The sequence below is a fragment of the Setaria viridis genome, chromosome 7 (assembly GCF_005286985.2).
Source record: "Setaria viridis chromosome 7, Setaria_viridis_v4.0, whole genome shotgun sequence".
NCBI classification, from domain to species: domain Eukaryota; kingdom Viridiplantae; phylum Streptophyta; class Magnoliopsida; order Poales; family Poaceae; genus Setaria; species Setaria viridis.
In genome coordinates, this window is record NC_048269.2 from 33977652 (window position 1) to 33999363 (window position 21712).

General features: G+C 43.1%; 2 protein-coding genes and 1 long non-coding RNA gene across 4 annotated transcripts; 2 read left to right on the forward strand and 1 right to left on the reverse strand.

Annotated features, from left to right (window-relative positions):
- The first annotated feature begins 1817 nt into the window (after positions 1 to 1817).
- LOC117862651 (cell division control protein 45 homolog) lies at positions 1818 to 4230 on the forward strand. Its single transcript, XM_034746153.2, has one exon. The coding sequence runs from the start codon at positions 1953 to 1955 to the stop codon at positions 3771 to 3773; it is 1821 nt and encodes a 606-aa protein (XP_034602044.1). The 5' UTR covers positions 1818 to 1952; the 3' UTR covers positions 3774 to 4230.
- A 7761-nt stretch (positions 4231 to 11991) lies between these two features.
- Positions 11992 to 13527, reverse strand: LOC117864509 (MYB transcription factor 69). The gene is made up of 2 exons (XM_034748640.2): positions 13096 to 13527; positions 11992 to 13010 (listed from the first exon to the last, which is right to left on the reverse strand). Exons 1-2 carry the CDS (start codon positions 13356 to 13358, stop codon positions 12329 to 12331), a joined length of 945 nt encoding a protein of 314 aa, XP_034604531.1. The 5' UTR covers positions 13359 to 13527; the 3' UTR covers positions 11992 to 12328.
- Positions 13528 to 14959: 1432 nt separating this feature from the next.
- Positions 14960 to 16902, forward strand: LOC117862918 (uncharacterized). Of its 2 annotated transcripts, none has more exons than XR_004642084.2 (2): positions 14960 to 15686; positions 16672 to 16902. It is a non-coding gene; the product is annotated as an uncharacterized lncRNA (long non-coding RNA). The 2 variants fall into 2 exon arrangements; XR_004642085.2 differs by having other exon boundaries at positions 16679 to 16902.
- Positions 16903 to 21712: the final 4810 nt, after the last annotated feature.

Genomic DNA, 21712 nt, shown 5'->3' on the forward strand with positions numbered 1-21712 from the left:
GTGCTTGTGCTGGAGACACTTGCCTGTTGCTGTCAAGTAGTGTCAACATTGCCGCCGTATCTTGGCATCATTTTCAGTTGTTTCACCGCGCTGTCGATCAGAGATTGCTGCCTGTATCTCCGATGGAGTACTGTCTGATATTCCTCGAGACGAAATTTCACTATGCATTGATAATTTGCAGCCTAAATTATTGCGACATTAATTCAGAGAGATTCAGATTAAGGCATGGTTCCCTCTGAATCCATCTCTGATATGCGGTGCAGTTACTAATAATTAATATGCACGAGCGGCCGGCAGGGTGGGCCCGCACTGCTCGATCGGATTGCCGTATGCACTCTGTAGTTGCCAGCTCCAGCTAACTATAGTGTGTGCTGTGCTGGGACCCCGGCCGCTGGAGCTGTCCATTACCGGTGGCCCGTGGATGCCCGCCGTCCAAATCTTCTTTTCTTCATTTTACACGGTGAAGTAAGCAAACGGACAATTACTCGCAAACCATAATAGATTCACTTGTGTGTGAAAGTCACCAACATTCAACCTTGCTTAGTGGAGGCTTGTCAATTTCTATAGCAGTCTTCTCAATTTCCCACTTCATTTTTTTTTACCGTATTGAATCTTCCTCACCTACTACTCATGACTTTAAGAGTGTGTTGATCACCTAAAGGTCAGCTGCCGGTCCATTTTTGCCAGATGTGTGCGTATGAGTTCAAGCACAAACTATCTAGAGTTGATTTCCTGCTAAATTTAGTAGGAGCACTGCCAAACAGTTTTTCAGGGAGAAGTGATCCTCTGCTAATTCTATGAAGTGATTCTCTAAAATGAACTAAGAGGTTGGAGGTGAAAAAAGTAGCTTCTTCTGATTCTGTGAAGCGATTCTCTATTCTGATTTTAAGAGTTATTTATGCTAGAGAATCACTTTCAGCCACAGAATCACTTCTCTTAGAGAATCAACTCCCATGAAGAATCAGAATCGGATGAAACTCCACCAAACAGGCCCTAAGTCACTCCTATGGCTCCATGCATGTGCTTTTGCTCTCCGGGTTCAAATTATCAAGCTTTTCAATTTTGCGCCAGGTATCACGAGCACCTTGCATGGCTCAACAGTTTGGTAGCACCATTTCGCTTTAAGTGCATACCGATCATGCGCGCTAGCTCGAGGCAATCAATGGATCTACGTGCATGTACGTGTGGGTGTTCTTGGACCTCACCTCAATGTGTTGCTAGCTCTTATATAGATTGGGGCTGCAAAGGCTGGGTGCTTGATTGGGTGCGATTTTGCAACCTTGGGGTGCAGCACGTGCGTCACATGTCTCCTCCTTTGATGTACACATTCGAGCTCTGGTTACTCTTTTCATGCTGAGTATGTGCTCACTCCTTTTCAATTGTTGTGCACATTTGTACGTGTTATAGTGGTGTTGCCTGCAAATGCATGCATGAGTTATCACAGCAAAATAAGATGCGTGGATGCTACTCTTCAGCCCGCTCATTGTTTAGTGCACTATTTGAAAATTCATTTCTACGGAGCTGATCAAAGCTAAGCAATTCCACCTGTTCCCTCAACCAACCAATCAAGCCGCAAAAACCTTGCAGAAAAAATTGGAGCCCAAAGTGTTTCCAGCTCAAATATTTTGGCCCAAGAAATTAGTTGCCGGTCCAACATTAACTGGGCCAAGCCCATCTCTCGCCAATGTCAGCGTGCAGCCCACAAATGGATGGACCCACATGCGGTTGGATCCCCAAAATCTCAACGCAACTGGCGGCGGGGCTTCCCTCCCAAAACGAAATTCCAAATTCGATCCCCCGCGCGCCCTCACAAAACGCCCAAATCCAAGTGCCAAACCCCTCTCCCTCCCGCCGCTCCGCACCCCAGCCCAGATCCCCATTTCTCAATCCCTCCGCGCCGAGCTCCAATTCCAATTCCCCACACGCCCTCGATCCCGATTGATGCAGCCGCGATGGTGCGCGAGCTGCGCGTCGACTCCTTCTACGCGCGCCTCCGCGCCGCCGCCGCCGCGGCGGGCTCCTCCTCCCCGCTCCTGATCCTCCCCTCCGCCGCCGACGCCGACTCCCTCTGCGCCGTCAGGGCCCTCGCCCACGTCCTCTCCGCCGACTCCATCCGCTTCTCCATCTACCCCGTCGCCTCCGCCGCCAGGGCCAGGGACCTCCTCGCCTCCTTCTCCGCCACCACCGTCCCGCTCTGCTGCGTCCTCGTCAACTGGGGCGCCCACCGCGACCTCCGCGGGATCCTGCCCCACGCTGCCACCGCCTTCGTCGTCGACTCCCACCGCCCCGTCCACCTCCACAACCTCTGCGCCCACAATGACCGCGTGGTGGTGCTATTCACCGCCGACGACGAGCACACCGCGGATCTCTCCTACGACTTCGACCTCTCATCCCTCGCCGACGCCTCCGACCTCGCCGCCGAGGGGGACGCCGACGACCATCTCCGCGTCCCTGACGAGGACGACGAAAACTCCGATGCCTCGGAATCCGACTCCGACGCCGAGGACGGCGGCAGGAGGAAGAGGCGCCGGCTCTCCGACGACGCGGAGGCGGAAGGCGGCGACCCCGTCAGGCTCTTCGCCAAGCTGCGCCGGGAGTACTACCGCCTCGGCACCTTCCACGGCAAGCCGTCGGGGTGCCTCATGTACGACCTCGCCCACGCCCTGCGCAAGAACACCAACGAGCTCCTCTGGCTCGCCTGCGTCGCCCTCACCGACCAGTTCGTCCACGACCGCATCACCAACGAGCGCTACCAGGCCGCCGTCATGGAGCTCGAGCAGCACATCAACGGCTCGGGCAACCTCGACCCCTCCGGCGTCGGTTCCGTCGTCACGCTCAAGGACGGCACCAAGATCCGGGCGCCGGAGGCCTCCCGCATCGCCTACGAGGACGAGCCCAGGCTCATGCTGCTGCGGGAGTGGAGCTTGTTCGACTCCATGCTCTGCTCCTCCTATGTTGCCACTAAGCTCAAGACGTGGAGCGACAATGGTCTCAAGAAGCTCAAGCTGCTATTGGCGAGGATGGGGTTCCCACTTGCAGATTGCCAGAAGAACTTCCAGTACATGAGCATGGAGGTCAAGCGCAAGATGCGGGATGAGTTTGACCGCTTCCTGCCCGAGTACGGGCTCACTGAATTCTACTACCGGAGCTTCCTGAGAGTGCACGGCTACAGGTCCAAGGTTTCTGCTGCAGATGTTGTGTATGGCGTCACAGCTTTGCTCGAATCCCTCAATTCCGAGTCCAAGGACTCAAAGGAGTCTTTGGCTGCTGAGCAGTTTTGGGTTGCTTACTCTGCATTGTCACTGAGCAATGTTGATCAGTTGCGGAAAGGGATGCAGTCTGCAATTGAAATACAGAGGGCAATATTGAGGCAAGGAAGCTCGGCGATTACTAAGACAGGGTTTATACGGAGCGCCAAGAAGTTCCGGTGGGTGAAGCTTGATGACCCTGTGGACACTAACAAGCTTTGCCATCCACAAGCACTTACAAAATTCTGTTTCTTTCTGATGGATGCACTGAAGGAAAGGGGTGCGAGGATGAAGCCACTAATCTGTGCTTGCTTGGCAAAGGAACCTGAGAAGGTGCTGGTTGTCGGGGTATGTGGGAAGCCAAGGCTTGGGGCTGTTCAGGGTAATGCGTTTGGAAATGCATTCAGATCAGCGGCAGAGGAGATTGGCGCAGACTATTTCCACGACATGTTTGAGTCATCATGGATTGTTCTGGATGTTGTTGCTGTCAGTTCTTTCATGATTCGGTTGACTGAGAAGCTATGATCAGATGGCATTTGCTTGTAAAACGCGGGTGATTCTTTCAGGTCCCAAGATGGGAGGGCTCAGGCATGATTCTCCCTGAATAAAGGTGCTTGAGGCCAGCCAGGTGGTAAATGGCATGTATTTTCCGAAATACCAGTCCAGCTGCCATTTCACTAACGTAGTGAAAGCCGCCTGACAAGCATTCTGCTTTGCTAAGTTTGAGCTGCCCAGTGATTGTGACTTTAGAAACTGAGAAGAAGAGGACTTTCCTCAACTCCCCCATTAGAAAATGATAGATCTACAGATTCTAACGTAGAGGGGGAAAAGTATGTTTGTTTACTGTTTTTCTTTATCTGATAGAATGGATGTCTGTACGTATCTTCATAAACATGCTTGTGGACATTTGTTGTATTCAATTCTGTATCACCATTCACCAAGTGTTGAAATTCTTTGTGTTTATAACAAGCTCCTTTATCTAGTGTCTGAGCCTGCTCTGGTTTCCACAAACTACAAAACCATCTTAGGAGCTGATATGTTCTTTTCTGTTACAAATAATGCTGAAGCAAGGAAGTGGTCACTTTATTTTTTTTCAGTCTTGATGGCTGTAAATCTGTACCATATTGTTCATGATATTTGTCGTGCTTCCACAAATTTACACAGTTGATCTTTGTATAAATATATATCGGGTATGTCATCTCGTGGACCAGATAGTTCAGGTAACTTAGCAACTCGGGTTGTACATCCTCAATGCAGTGAACAAGTGCTCGCAAGGAACTAATATGTTTTGTACAGCAAAGAAGGTGCTGTTTTGAAATAAAGTCTTATGATTGCTGTAGAGCTGTAATTGTTGTGTTCATCCACTAGGCTACAAACCAACCCTTCAATCTTTGAATGGATATCCTGAAATTTGACTGATTTGTATCCTACAGGTATAGGCTAATATGTGATGCAGTTTTAGTGAGTGATTTGTATCCTATAGGTATAGGTTAATACATGACATGATTTAGTGATTTTTACATTATATAAGAACTTGAATTTCAACCAGATATCATAAGATTCATGATTCTATGATGAGTATTATAGAAAAGTAGAGCAGAGTTCCATTTTCATATGTGAACTGATGCTAAATTGCTGATGTTATCCAATTCATTTTTAGGATATACTTTATCTGCAGGAAATGTTGGTCATCTCAATTTGATTTTAATCATGAAAATTTGTTAATGATGATAAATGGATTTCTTGTATGAAAATTCTGTTGCTTTTTATGATTGCAGTTTATTATGAACCGGTGAGATATTTTCTTATACAGTATCAGTAATCAAAGTCCGCAGGAGTAAGAAACACTTCCAACTGAATTAACTGTATTTCTGTTTGATCATCTAAGTAACAATCGAAAATTTCCACTCTTTTTTTTCTCCTTCATTCCTGTCAGGCACGTATATTACGTGATGTACCTTGCCATGTATACAAGGATACAATCATGTATACGTTGTACAGTCTTGCATACATGGCAAGGTACAATCACGTACTATACATGCCTAATTTCCATACTATGTGCATGCAGCAATTTTCTAAATTAGTTCTATTGCAATTTATCATATAACTGGTAGCTAATTCATACCCTTATTCTCAAGGAAGATTGATGTAGTACTTTCTGTTACCTACTGAGCATTGTTGAAATAAATAAACTAACAAATCTGAGAACTTTGAATTGGTAGCTGTATCACCATAACCTTATGACATGTTCAGCTTAGTTTGGGTTTCCCTCTTCCTCTTACTGGAAGTGTTTGCTTGTAAGTAGAAAGCTTTTGTTTCTTTGCAGTGATTTTCACTCTTTGCTGCAAGTATACTTCTGCACTATGCAGTGATGATCTAGGATATTTTTACACCGGGTTGTAATGATAAACTGCGAGCTTTATAAATTCTGGCCCTAAGTTGAAGTCCAAATGGTCTTGGAAACCGTTTGAGCTGTGAACGGGGACTGCAGGACAGCCCATTTCTCCTTATTCCCTGCTAATTTCTGGAGATCCAAATCACTAAACCTGAATTTGTCCACATGTTTCAGACAGTGGTGGTCAATGCTGTTGGTTGAGTGGGGATAGCGCCGGCACCCTGTGGTTTCGGACATGGGCATGACTGGTTATGCAACTGCCTCTGGTTTCATTACCATGTTGTTACCAATCCACACGTGTGGCACTCCATCGCTGTGGAGTGGTCCATTGCACCTCTGTTTTCTGTTTTGTAAGTTCCCCTCCTTTCTGGACACCTGCTTGATTTTTGTTGATACCAATAAGAATCGCTTTCATTAGGTTATCTTTCATTAGGTTATCATTATCATTATTATGCATCGGTAGCTTAATATCACACTTTACTAGGCATTTAATCAAAGTGAACTTCTCTGCATTTTTTATTAGTCTTCAATAATTCACCTTCCCTTCAGAGTTCTCCCTTTTAATAAAATACTGCCCACATGGTTTCCATCCTAACAGCTAGCAAGCACAGTTTTCCAATGCCTAACTCGTGTTTTCTTGTACTTAGGTCTGACGATGACGTCCAATGATCCAATCCAATGTTGATCAAGGTTGACGGTTGCTGTATAACTGTTTAACTAGATGTTGATGCATAAACATCGGCTCCATGAACAACTGAATCTTTGATGATGACTTGACATCCACCTATATATTGTGTTCTATTACTCTGTCCTGTCCTCTTTTGGTCGATTTTCTTGTTGAAAAGAGTGTTACGTGTCGTTTCTACTAGATAGCATCAATTTGAATACAAGAAATGAGAATTTTGGACCACATCTTCAACTGAGAGCTTTACCTGTACAGTTTAGTTTACATCAATCAGACATGCTCCTTTCTACTACACAATCCACATCAAACTCGTTGAAAGCAATAGAGACTGCGTGTAATAATAGATTGATTAGGGTATACAAATATATAGGCAGCCCTTAGTGAGGTTTATAGAAACACAACCGACCAAGAGATAAGACTGCCCATCCTAATCCATCCGGACTCGTGATACTATGAAAGCAATAGAGATTGCGTGGAATAATAGATTGATTAGGGTATACAACATGTACGAATATATAGGCAGCCCTTGGTGAGGTTTATAAAAACACATACGACCAAGGGATAAGGGATAAAACTGCCCATCCTAATCCATCTAGGGCACGGCAGGGAGCCGGCCTGGGCTTGGCACACAGCCAGGACCCATGTGCACGCGCAGCACATGTAGCACATACACATCTTCTAACACTCGTTGCCTAGAGTGCCCTTGGGTTTTCATTGTGGTTCGACGACCTATTGACTAGTGTTTTTCTTTAGGTTGGTCATTCTCAATCATGAAAATTGTAAATTGATTGTCCAGTCTGACGATACTTTTGTTCCTGTACGAATTGCGGACAGCTAGTGGTCCTATGCTAATTCCTTACAACCAGCATAATCATGTGCCATGCTTTCCTTCAAATTCTGGTTGATGGGGGCACATACGGCTACTGTAAATAGTCATGATTTGCTAGCACATTCTGCACTCATACGTCCTTATATACCTTGCTTTCTACATGAATATAATTAGATATTAAAGCATCAGGAGAACAGCTTTCACTCATTCAAAAATATATGATCAGTTTACACAAAATGGTTTGCTTGATAAAATTGTGCGAATATTGAGCATTTTGAATTTTCCACAATTCAATAAGCCAAAGAAATATTTGCTCTACTTTATCTTGATCTCAATAAATAAATTAACTAACCAATTTATGTTCACTTTTGCTACTGTTGTGATTTGTGATTATTGTTAGTTGGCAATCATCCATCCCATCCTTTCTTATCTCAATATTTATAATCGATTGATGGTCCTGTGATGACAAATTCATATTATTTTCCCAACTTGCAGTCTGCAGATAGTGCTGCCTGCCGATCTTTATTTTTGGATATGCAGATGGCACTAAGTTGTGCCAAATGGCTTCATCAGCTCTTTGTTCTGTTGGAGCTTGAATCTTGGCACAATACCTGGATAAAATAGCAGGCACTGTGGCATGTTTCATAACCTCTTGAATACCATATCAAGCCTATTAAATGTGCTCTAGTGGGGAAAGCCTGCATTTAATAATTGGTTATGGGACGGTCTCATATATATGCTTATGACGTGTGACAAATAAGCACGATTATGATGACGTAGTCATACTGCTTTGTTGCCTAAATATACATCAATGAATCACATATATTGATTCTCAAACAGAGTGATCCTGTATTGGACAGCTATACAAGTGGAAGATATGCGGTGAACAATTTATGCCTGTGAAGTTCGCTAGTGTAGCCTGTATAATTAGAAAGCTCTAGCTTATCTACAATTCTATTTTATATAAGTGTTCTGTACTAAATGTGTAAATTCAATTCTTAAGCAAGAAATATTTGTTTGCATATTCACTAGTAAAGGTCAGTAGTCTCAAAATATAGGCATTTCTATCATAGCTGATAAAGCTTTCATTTATTTTCTGAATTCTGATAATATCAACCTTTGTATTGTCTACAGTTCTCCTGGTCACTTTGTGGTCCCTCTTAGATATACTTTCTAGAATCTATTCTTCTGAAATTGAAAAAAAAATCTACCAAGAGCTTGGTATTCGTAAAGTTCTCATGACAATATTTGTAACAGGAGTTGTCTTAGTTGAAGGCAATGGCTGTGGTGGTCTTACTCAACAACAACAGAACTGGCTGTCTAAGGTGGTCCTTGACTCCTTGTGGAGTCTGGTTAGTAGTTGGGAGGTAGCTACTAGCTTTGTTGTCATGAACTCATTGATTATACTGTTCAAATGTACTTTCATGTGAACCAAGATATGGACAAGTTAAAGGCTTGTCTAAAGGTGTTTTTTCACAATCTTTTGAACAAATAGCGCAAGTGCAAGGTGTATTTTTGTAAAAGAGAAATAATACTTTCATTTTTCTGCAGCAGTTGTTTCACTTTTAGTCACAGATTTCTGCAGTAGTTCTAGTGTTTTTTAGCAGCAACCTGAGTTAAGTTGTTAAAGGTCATGTGCTTTTGCAATATTCCCTCTTTATATATCACCTATAATTAGATGTAGAGTCAGGCCTGCTGAGTACCTAAAATGCACTGATGGAGATATTTGGACTTTGACTTCTAAAAATTCATAGCATCTGAGCAGAAATAGTTCATTCTTCAGTAAAGAAGCAGGTCACTGCAATTTCTTGAATAGCTGTACATGTTATTTCCCTGGCAGACAAGGTGGTAGTTTTTGTATGGACATATAATTTCCAGGAACTGGAATGCTATTGCCAATTCATTGATATATTAAGGTTCCAGAAGGCACGTTTATTTTGTGTGTTTTTCACTTTGTTCTACTTCTTTCATGACTACATAGTTTTGCAGATGCAGGAAAGGCTAAAAAATATGACCGAGTGCTATCTTCCTTTTCTTTTCTTTGTAAAAAGACTTGCTTATCTTGTTAACAAGTCAATCTTCTGTGACACGCAACATGGTTCACATGTAGATGTGGCTTATGCATAAAATTGACAAAAAGGGAATAAGAGAAACTGTGCAGTGTCTTTGTATGATACATTAAGTAGAAATTAGTTTTTGAAATAATTGTTACACAAAGCTACTTAACTGGCTAGAATCTTTTTGTCCGGTGACAAAAAGCTTACACTTGTTTTCATCAGGTGTAATGCAGGCTCACATAAAAAACCTTGTCACAATCCCATAAATTTGGACTGGAAAGTTTTTTTGAGTTAACTGAAATCCTTACTCATTTAAATATTCATGGGTGACATTGTTCAGGTCGTCAGATCTTTCCTTTTCTTTTGTTACATTATCTGCCTATTAAAGAGCAATTAAAGAACTGATGATGACACTATCCTTATGCTACAGAATGTGTCACTTTCAAACGGCTTGTATTTCTTACTCCTGAGGGAGGGTATCATCTATTAGGGGCCACCCGGTGTTAATGAGATCCAGCTTTGAGTCTATTGCCTTTTGTGCAGAAATAATACCGATGGAAACTTACGTCTGTCAATCGACGATGTCATATGGAATGTGCATCTGGACATAAGACAAACGCAGGCCTCAGAACAAAGACCCATCCTTGCAGAAGTGGTATAGGTCCAGATGAAAAGAACAGTTGATGCTGTAAGGTATAGGTCCACACATAAAGACTCCTTTTTTGACTGGTGATTATGAGCTGTAAGGTAAAACCTTTGCACAAGAGACTTCAGGATTCCTTAGAATCAATATTCAGTGGTCAAGGGTCATGAACTGCCCCTCAGCATGCTGCAATGGTTTTCACATCACTTCAGTTCCAGAACCGAGGATTGATTTTGCCTGTTACGAAAACAGATATATAAACAGCTTTTCGACGAAACCGACAACCTATCTGTATTACTATGCTGCAAGAAGTTTCCTGAAAGGCAGTGGAGCTTCGTCCAGAGGTAACATAAATTGACCTTTCGTACTTAATGCCTACCTGCGGGTTGGTTGTGCTGGCACATTCTTCCATTGGTACGGTTCAATTACACGTGGCCATATGGTCCTGCCTTGGTCCCTCCTATACACTGATGGCTATACTGAGACTGAGATGCAGGCTTCTAATCGATGCTTATTGTGCTCTGAAGATATGTATGTAGTTACTGGATGCTTTTGCATAGATGAGCTAAATGGAATTATCATGGCCTTGCCTTCAATCAAACATACATCATATGCAGATTAATTTTAATTCATGTTTAGTTGGTGTTTCATATTTCCTAGTTTGAATCAGCGCAGAGTGTGCTAGGATTGTTCTTTTCCTGGCTGGATGCAGATGGTCCTCAACCTATTTTTGCCGGGACAGAAGGTTGTCTTCCTTCCATTTGGTTGAAGACTTAATGAAATCAGTTATAGACTATGACTGGACTTAACATTCCTAGTTGTGGTTGGTATAGGACAAAGTTTAAACGGTATATGCTGATATGATCTCTGGTCCAGCTCTACCTGATCCGAGACATGCATATATCTGCACCAAGCAAGCTGGGTCAGTTGTTCTGTACTCAGGTGTGCAACATCGAGATTCTGGCGACAGACTAGGCGTTGTACAGGCAGAACAATCAAAGCTTGAGACATTAATCAGCTTACACTTGCTCTGAGGTTTTGCTCTCATCCAAAGATCAATATACCATTTGAGATTTTCATGTTTTACACTTAATAAACATAAAGAAATATGAAGTTTGCACACTGCCTTTAATTTTGCAGTATTTCTATATTTATCATGTTAGGCTCAGTGTATAATACCAGCGGTGTTGATTTCTGGCAGTTGTCGTTTTTATGTCAGTAGTATGTAATAGCTTGTCTATGTTTTTTGGCCAGCAGTTCTGGTTGCCAGTTGTGCATTGTAGGCCGCTTAAAACTCTTTCTCCTTTGTAATATACTGCACAACAATTTCTTGAAAAATAGATGCAGAGGTTTACGTTTTCTGCAAATGACATAAAAGGGACGTGTACCAGAGAAGGACACGTCAGAACATGCCTTAATCATCGAATACTAACATTCCCTTCTATACTGATGCCAGCATTCTCTGTTCTAGTGTTCTACCTTTGGATTTAATTTGACATGTGACTAACTAGCAACGCATTTCCACTTATGTTGATGATCTTGCATTGCTAGGCACCAAGTATGCCAATATTTTGCACCATGGTAGGGAATGCATGTTATTTTCCATTGAAAGCTATTGCATAAATACTTTAACACTTGTTTAATTTTCCATGGAAGCATTAAAGCATTTGAAAAGAAAAGAAATGATTTGTACTAAATGAATGGGAGGGGATAGGAAAAAAAAGAAAATAAAAAATGGGAGTTGGGTTTTCTTTCTGCACTGAATGTGATCATGGACCATCTGCTTGCTGATGGAGACTTGCAATTACATCAGGGACCACCTCTCTGAAGATTTTTTTTTCTTATTATTTTCCTTGAGTATACTTCTCTTTAGCTTCTATCTAGCAAAATTAAGTCTATACTCCACGCATTCATTCATTTTTTTGTGAGTACTGCCATTCTGCATTTCATATTTCAGGACTGACCAATGCAAATGTCCATGCTTGGCTTGCTTGCTAGACATAGGTAATATTTCACTGTCCCATATATTAAGTCTATTCACATGTTTTTAAAAACAACGGGATAATTCTAATTCTCTATTAATGGACAAATAGAAACCAAGAGTTCAACAAACTGATCTAAGTGCACCTCAATATGTATAAAAGATATATATATATATAACAAATTAATGCGAACCATGTAGTTAATTACATCATGCTGACATGCTTGCATGTCATTTGGTCATCCTTGCTTATTCCTGTTGCTGTCTCTTATTCTTCTGACTTTTGATTGGCAGTGTCAAATCTACCACAGTAACGTGTCACTAACTAGATGACCGTGCCTCACACGGAGTTTGACTACTATGTATGTATTGTTCTTTTCTCATGAATGGATACAATGCAACATATAGTATATCAAGTCTCCTACTGAAAGTAATCTGAACCAATAAATTCTATCTAACTGACGTGTATTTGTCTTCTTTGTTTGATCTTCTAGAACATCATTGGAACTGAGCAGCAGGCGTCGGACAGATCCATGAGGTCGACGACCTGCTCGGCGGCCTCTTCGAACAGCCACTTCTCGATCGGAGACAGCGGCCCCTGCTGGTGGTGTTGCTGCTTGGGCTCGTTGTCGTAACCGCGGTGTCCCATCGTCAACGCCGGCTGCTGCTGCGGCGGTGGCGACGGCGGCAGCGTATTACTGCCGCCCGACATGTGGTTGAACGACAGCAAAGGGTTGATGTCGGTGGCACAGGGCTTGATGTCGGCGGTGGCGTCGTTCTGCGTTGGTGGGGAACTCTTCATGAATCCGTTGAGCAGCTTGGATATGTTGTCCATGCTGGAGGCGTACGACGAGGAGGAGCTGTCACCGTCGGTGGCGGCGAACGGCGAGCGCCGGGCGATGAGCTGGGTGACCTCGGCCGGGTTGCTGCAGGCTGCTGGACGCGCGTAGTTGTAGTCCTTGCTGCCGATTATGTCATGATGGAGATCGACATGATGGCTGGCGCCGGCGGTGGTAGGTATGATGGAAGAAGATTCAGAGGAGGGGGGAGGTGGCGCGAAGATTGCGCCGATGGCTTGGTGCTTCTTGAGCTTCTTCTTGAGGTGGGTGTTCCAGTAGTTCTTGATGTCATTGTCGGTCCGCTGGGGGAGGTACGAAGCTATGGCCGCCCATCTGCATATATTCATGTGTAGGGACTGCGGGTCAATCACCATGCACGCCGCCATGGATGGCCGGATTGAGCAAGATGCGAAGATACCTGTTGCCTAGCAAGGACTGGAGGTGGACGATGATGCCTTCCTCGTGGGGCGTGAAGTTGCCTCGCCGGATGCCGGGGCGGAGGTAGTTGGTCCAGCGGAGGCGGCAGCTCTTGCTGCAGCGCATGAGGCCGGTGTTGATGGGCACGGAGCGCCAGTTGCCGGGGCCGTGCTCCTGGATGTAGGAGACAAGGATGATGTCCTCCTCCGGCGTCCATGGCCCCTTCTTGATCCCCACCTTGTCGCAGCACGGCGGCCTCCCCATCGTCGTGTCTTCCTTCTCTCCGGCCGGCCGGTGCCTGGCTGCCTGCAGTGTGGTACTAGTAGTAGCTTCCCTACTGTTGTCCCATGAAGATGGAGCGTGTGCCGGCCGGTTATATATAGGACAAGAGGTGAATGTGAGTGAGCTCCTTTTCACTTGCTATCATCTAACTAACCTGCTAGCAGCCAGCAACTACCATGTTCTCGCTGATGATCTCTTTTCACTCAGGCAGCTATGTGTGCATGCATGCTTTCCCTTTCTGTCAAGGACATCACATGAATCAGAGAAGTTGACCCAGGCCCACTTCCAATTTAAAGCATGGATTACCTAGAGGAACAGTTTGCTACTGTGTGAAATTTAAAGCTAGACTTTTGCATGTACTCCTCTTACTCGAGGCATTTTGTTCTGCCGTGTAGGAACGACATAGCGGTTGCCAGGACCCAGAAGCTGGATGATAGCTAGGTTCCAACAAAAGGTCTTGTAATTTTCTTTTTTTTTAAAAATGGACAATTGTTTTTGACCTGTAATGATTCTGTCTCTCCATAGATGAAGTACATTGGACTGCTATATGATCTTTAATAGAAATACACATAGGAATTTTACTAGCACAGAGTTGTACAAGTCAGCTAAGCCCCCTTTTAATTAAAAACCTTAGCTAGTTTATCTATATATTATTGTCTGCCTGGACTCTGGATCACAAGTTCACAACAAAAGTCGACCAGGATATGATCGATGAGCTTGTATGCCAGTTGCTAGCTGAGAACGGATAGATATATTAATTGGCCATGCTTGCATGTATGAGTATGACCTGGCCCCTCCTGCCATGGTGTACGGCCCTGCAGTAGCATCTTGTTGTGCTTGTGGGATTTTTAGGTTCCACGTCACGCGTTCCTGCCATTGATGGGCAACCTGTCGCTTCAACCCTATTTATAAACCCACGTGCCCTTTTACTTGATAGTATACCCTCACGCGCGTGATGCAACGCTTTACTCTTTTTCTTCCTTTTTTTTTTGCGCATCAACGCTTCTAGTGATACATGTGCGCAACATTTCAGCCTACAGATCACTGAGCTCATTTATTTGTGCCCGCTCTTTGTGCAGTGCGAGATTATGTCAATATATATATATATATATATATATATATATATATATATATATATATATATATATATGAGATCTTGACCACATGCATGTTCTCATCTTTTCTTTCACCGCTACAAACATTTTATAGGGGGTGGTAACATGTTTATATACACATTTCGCCACCGCGTATGATCTAAGAAACTAAATAGTATTAAGCAAACACATATATTTATGTACTTCTTAAGATTGAAAGCGTAAATGTGGTGTTTTATGATTCATGCCATGCAATTTTTAATTTTTGAAATTGGTAGCTAAAATTGTTGCCACGTAGGTCCAAAACGCCACACATATACAATTTGGACCGAAGAAGTCTATTTCTGATGCAAACATATATATTTGTGCAATTTTTTTTGCATGCAGTACATTATATACCATGCATAACCTTAGAAGTATGTATGTGTGTGTCTCTCTCTCTATATATAAAAGCTAATTCTATGGCCGGGCCAGTCCTCCTCACCACACCCGATCGAACCGGTATTCTGGCAGACCGCGCCATCTGCCGTCGATCCTGCGCGGCTCCGAGCCTCGCATGATGGCTCGACCCGGCTCCGAGCCCGGAGCACCGATTAGCCAAACACCCCATCCCAAAATTCCTCCCAATTCTCATCCCACGCGCACGCAGAATCGCCGTCGAATATCCCGTTTCTCATCTCGCGGTGACCCTGAGGCGGCCCTTCCCCTCTCGCGGCAATAGTGCCCTCTGCCCTCCCGAACCAGCGACACCATCTTGAGTGCCCGGGAGGCGATGAAGTCAGATTCCAGCGGCAGACAGGCCACGGAGACGGAGAGATCCTAACCAGGTCGCGCATGGGAGATCAGGTTACGCCGTTCTCACTGCCCACTTATTAGACTGCCAAACGATTCCGGTAATCTATCTTATTCTGTATATTTAATTCGATTTGATTGCGTAGTAGGAACCTGAAGTCAGATTAGGGATTAGGCTTATGCAAGTTAATCCCCTCTCCCTATCTAAGCAGTTTGATTCAATTGATTCCATCATTGCTAATTTTGTTTTTTCCTTTGCGAAACCTTAAATGCGAATCAGGTTTGGGGACTGATTGGCACCTCCTGCCAAACACCCAAATTATCAAAGTCTCGTTATCTTTTGACTCTTACTGCAGATTGAAATTCGTTTTTTTAGCAGATTTATTAGGCAAACGTGCTTGCGATCTCCAATTAAAGCAAAGAGGTATATCGCAGTAAGCTTGTCACTAGGATTTTGCTTCTCGTAAATTATATACAATACTGAAGTCATCAGTACGTTTTGGGTCATTGCTGAAGCCATTGCTATCACCATGCTATGCTGGATTCTAAAAAATTTGGCATCATTTTATAGTAACTTGATTGTGCCATTCTAGTATATTGATTATGCATGCCATTGTTGTAAATTTGACCATGTAAGTATCAATTTTCGTAATTCTGGTACGAGGGATTCTAATAAACTCGACACTATTTTATACTAACTTGATTATGCCATTGTGGTAAATGATCTTGTGGTTAATTAATGATGCCATTCTTGTAAAATTGGCCAAACCATTAACCTAACCATTCTAGTAAATTGATGATGGCATTGTGGTAAATTCAAACAAGCATGGCTGTCTTATCATTCAATGTCCTCGCTTTTTTCAGAGTAATATTTTTGATTTTTCACCCTTGCAGATTGAAAATTGATTTGTTCAGCAGTCCTGTAGTAAGGAGCTTACGATCCCTATTAACAAAAAGATATCTGCCGTAGCTTCCAATAACTGCAAAGATATTATAGTAGATGTGTTGTTGTAAATTTGTTTTTTCACAAATCCGAGACACAAGACCATACAAAATGGTAGTAGTGTATGAGAATTTTATGGGTATAATTAGCATTGTTTGCTTTTCTAGCTGCTCTAGTTTTCAGTTGTAGTATAGTATATTCAGTATTAAGATCTTTCAGCTGCTCTGTTTTCAGTTGCAAAATAGAGGACCAAGTATCCCTATTGTGTTAGTGCTTGCAAGTTAGTTTCCTTCTACTCGGCTGTTGTCAATTCATTATGCGCTGCATGATTCTTCATATTTTTGCAATTTATCTACCCAGATGTTGATTTATGCCTAATCTGCATGCATATTTGCTCTCAATCATCTAAACACTTATTACAGATGTGAAATGAACATATTTGTTTACTATTCTCCTTGTTATGAAGTTTTTAGGTGATGAGGCCTTGTGGCAAGTTCTGGGCAAGATGCGCTTACTTAAGAGCAGCTAATAGGCATGGTTGATTAATTCTGAGTTCAGTATGCGGCCAACTTGCTGCAACTGAACGAGAGAAGCTCCAAATGATTCTCTAATTCTGATGTACACATATATGTGTCTATAAGTGTGTAATGTTTTCTAAATTATTGTACAGTACTTAAAGCAAGTCGTAGTTGTGCCATATCCTTCTATTAATGTTTTACCGTAATAATCGACACTACTAGGGAATGGATCTCTCGTCCACTCCCTTAGTACCGGTCACATTTAAGCCTGGTACTAACATTAGTACCGTATCTAAATTTAGGAACCCCCGGAGGTCCTTTAGTACCGGGTGGGAGGTCCACCCGATACTAAATGTCACCCATTAGTACCGAGTGGAGGCTCCACTCGGTACTAAAGGCCCTAAGGCACATTAGTACCTGGTGGAGGCTCCACCCGGTACTAAAGGTCCCCACCCGGTACTAAAGAGCTCTCGCACCCTTATCCATCCGTCCGCCTGCAGTGAGGCATAACAGCGTCGCCCTCCGCTATCTCTCTCTCTCACCCGGTTTTAAAGCGGCACAGTAGCACTCATCCTCTAGCTCCTCCTCTGCCTCATCCTCAAGCTCCTCCTCTGCCTCCCCTCCCCTCCCCCCTCCGCTCGCCCCTCACCGGCGGTGAGGAGCAGCAGCGGGGCGAGGTGAGATGGCGGTGGCGGGGCGGGGGCCGGCGGTGGAGTGGCGGGCGGGCGGACGGCGGAGGGGGCTGTGGCGGGGAGAGGGGGGGAGGGCTGGCGGGGGGATTCATTTTTTTTAATTTTTTAATACCTTTTAGTATCGGTTATCTCAACCGGTACTAAAGGACCCCCTTCTAGTACCGAATTGTCAGTATTGGTTGCGGAACCGGTATTAGAAGGGGTTCCCAACCGGTACTAGACATTAGACATTAAATCCACAGTAGTGCGACTATATAGATTCCAGTACATAAGCCATTGTCATGATTCATACGTGTTCCGCTAAAATACTAGATATATTCAAATTAAAACATCTTTTATTAACTAATGTATTATAGTAAACCATCAGATAACTTCTGGTACACTACTAGAGGAGTAGAGTATATCTGATCCACACATTCTCATAAAAAATCTTATTTCTTTACGGAAGGAGTAGAATATTGTCTAAAAAATGAATAATAATATTCTAGTAACTTGATCCACGCATTCTCGTAAAACGGTAAAATAATTCTTTATTTCTTTATAAACTCTGCACGAGGGACTATTTTATAGTAACTTGATTTTGATTATGCTATTGTGGTAAATGATCTTGTGGTTAATTAATGATGCCATTCTCGTAAAATTGGCCAAGCCATTAACCTAACCATTCTAGTAAATTGACGATGGCATTGTGGTAAATTCAAACAAGCATGCCTGTCTTATCATTCAATGTCTCGCTTTTTTCAGAGTAACAATTTTGATTTCTCACCCCTGCAGATTGAAAGTTGATTTGTTCAGCAGTCCTGTAGTAAGGAGCTTACGATCCCTATTATGGTAAAATGATTCTTTATTTCTTTATAGAAAACAGCCAACCCTGGTTTTGTATTCTCGTAACATGCAAGTTCGAAAAAAATTTATCGTAACTTCATGCACGTGTAGACAATTCTCGTAACCTGCATGTATGCTGGACGGAGCAGTTCTGGTAAGAAGAATCTGCTTTGATTATGTAGTAATGACTAATGACTCCCACTCCTCCCAGCACCAATTACGTGATGACTCTCGGCTCCGTAGCTACCGGAGGCTCGGCTCGCTCGTTCGTGTAAGCCCGGATCGGCGGGGAGCTGTGGACCCAGGTGGTAATTACGATTGCTTGGTGGTCTAGCAGCATGCCAAGTGGCCTAGTTCTATGGCCAGCCACAGTATACTCACCCTCTCTCTATACATATACATATACATATACATATACATATACATATACATATACATATACATATACATATACATATACATATACATATATATGAAAAAAGGCCCACTACAATTTAGAAATGATAGAAAATTGAGTGCAATACTCGTGGATATTCAATTCTCACAGGCAGGCTAGAGATCCTTCCCATGAGTTATGGAGTCACAGGGAGTATAGTAGTCATCATCTCGTGTTGTCATTGCTTGTGTGCATCATATCAATTCGGTGGACCCATGGGAGAGAAAATGACTCGCGGCTTAATTGCATGCGCATATATATACATGGAGAAATATAATAATAATAATAATAATAATAATAATAATAATAATAATAATAATAATAATAGTCCTAATATTACATCATACTCATATAGGGCTGCTTCATAATAATTAGGACCACTGTACGGGGGAACAAACTACTAAATGAGGGAAAAGGAGTCTCATGCAATCCTGTGCCGTGTCGTCGACCCATACCATCGACCTGACCTCACATTTTCAAAGCTACTTGCACGCTCTTGTGTTTAATTTCTTCGTTTAATTAGATCGATCATGACACTGTGCCTAAAGCCCTAAACTAATGCTACCAAGCTTGCAAGAGTCAGCCGGGAGCCGGCTGGCATTGCTACTTAGCTTACTCCTATCACAAAGTAAATGCCATTTTAAGCTAACACGTTTAAACTTTGACCGTCAACATATCTTGGAAGATTTCAATTGAAAGTTTAAAAATGCTATGGCTAGATTTGTCTTGAAGAGGTAGTTTCAAAATATTAAAACTTTGCTATTACACTAGCAATTAGTGCCTTGGTGGTCAAATTAAGTATGAATATATTGTATTGTGGAGACAGGAGATCATATTCCACAACAATGAACAAAATATTTTGTACAAAGTTGGTGTAATCGGACGGTCGGTCGGGAACAGATCGATGCATGTGGAATCCTTGTGACGATCTGAGTTAGCGGCGGTGAAATGGGGATTGCTTGGACGATGACGATGGAGATATCTAGATGGTCCCTGCTGCAGGTCGTCAACAGGTCTCTCTACTAATAAAACCATTGGTCCATTGTGGATCTGAGATCTCTCTCTGCATTGTTGCCTACTTGCTCATGTAGTCATGTATGAGTAAAAGCTCTGGACCACCACCCCAGTGATTCACCTTAATGTGTTTGGACGCATCAAAGGTTGGCAACAGTATGACAAGCTGCGCCTTTGAAACGTGACAAATTGGTCCTCTACTAGCTGCTGGTTCTTCCAATGGTGGTTTTCTATTTTGTGAAAATAAGAAAAAACTGATTTATTTAATCTGAATAATTCACAACCAAGTATTTAAATCAGAAAAATATATGAAATTCAACACATCTGTTGTTGCTGCTCTATTTTGAATTATTTGGAATTTATTTGTTCATGGTCCTAATGTTTTACTATCTGTAGTTACATATGCTATTTATTTAAACTGCTGTTTAATATATATATTTAATTTGATGAAACTGCGCGCTGCACGTACGTGTACGTATACGCGCTGCCCCGCCATAAAGCTTGATCAGTCCTGGGATCGATGCATGGAGCCCTGGGAGAGCACGCAACGCAACCGCAAGCAACGGAGAACCAATGCAAGTTGCTGGTCAATCAAACAACAACTCCCGCTTGCATTTTTTTTGTGGTCATGCGTTTGCGCCTTATCTCCAGCTAGCATTTGCTAGCTATTTATTGCATGGATCCCCTCTCTGCTACAATATAAACGTAGCTCTAAAATTTGAATCACGCATGCGTGCGTGCACAGTGACTTGGAAAAATATTGTATGACAAATGTATCGTTCTCGAACGTGCAAAAAATTATAAACTTTGGGTCAAGTTTTCAAGCGCCAAGGCCTTTTGTGATTTTGGCCAACACGAGTTTATGATTCATATGCATAGATAAATATTATTGTATTACTAATCAGACAATATTACATCCACATGTACATTTTCATTTTCCAACCAATCGTTGATTAGGTCTGATAATGGTATACAGAGCTAATTGGACAAGTGTCTGGATGGGAGAAAATGTATGGAAAGAAGCCTGAGAGTGGAGGCGAGGCCCAAATAATAGTAGTCAATGTGTCCAACTCGATCCAGCAAGCTATGGGCTCATTGGGCCTGTGCACAGCAGCTCAACTTAAAGCTGCAGCTTCACACACACACACACACAAAAAAAAAAGAATAATAATAAAGCTCACACGCTAGCCCCTATGAAACAAATACTACCCTATGAATACCATCTCGAGATTAGATGGGCAGACTTTTTTTTTTGTTTTTTTGTGTGTGGGGGTTGGGGGGGGGGGGGGGGGTGTTTCCCCACCTGTAGGCTTTTACACCATCATTTTCAACAGTTTTAGGGAAAAATTAGGATGGGGACAAGCGTTCAGAGTTGTTACATGCTTGGAAACAAAAGGCACCAGGCTTAAGGTATCGACGATCGGCCATCTATTGCTCCAGAGGCAGGGGCGGATCCAGGGTCCAAGTGTAGGGGTGCTCCTTTCCGTCTTCTTCCTCCTTTCCCTCTTTTCCTTCTTTCTCCTCCTCTTTTTCTATGACTAAAATTTGTAGGGAGCTTTGGCGGGACTCCAACCCCTCCTGCCTCACGCTGGATCCGGCCCTGTCCAAAGGTTCGCGCCCTCCTTGCAATCCTTCCAGAAGGTGTTGATACATTGAAGACCAAGTCGTTACGGTGCTTCCACAGGTGCCAGCAAATCAGATGGGCATGTCTTAAAGAGGTCACTATGGGGCACCGGTACTGAGTAAAAGACCCATGAGCCAACAAAGCTAGGAGTACACTCGATTTGTTCATGGAAAAAATTACCTTGACGAGTACTTGAGGCATGAAAATAGTAACATGATGGAAGCGGATATGTTGGTCACGTCCGGTTGGTGTGGCTGCGCTTTGCATGATCATCAATTCTGTAGCGGCGTCATACGATGGACATAGAGTATTACCACGTATTGTTGAAACATTACTAGATGTACAATATTTTCCGAGTTGTCTTTTCAATGAGCGATCGTTACTAGTCTTTAGAATTT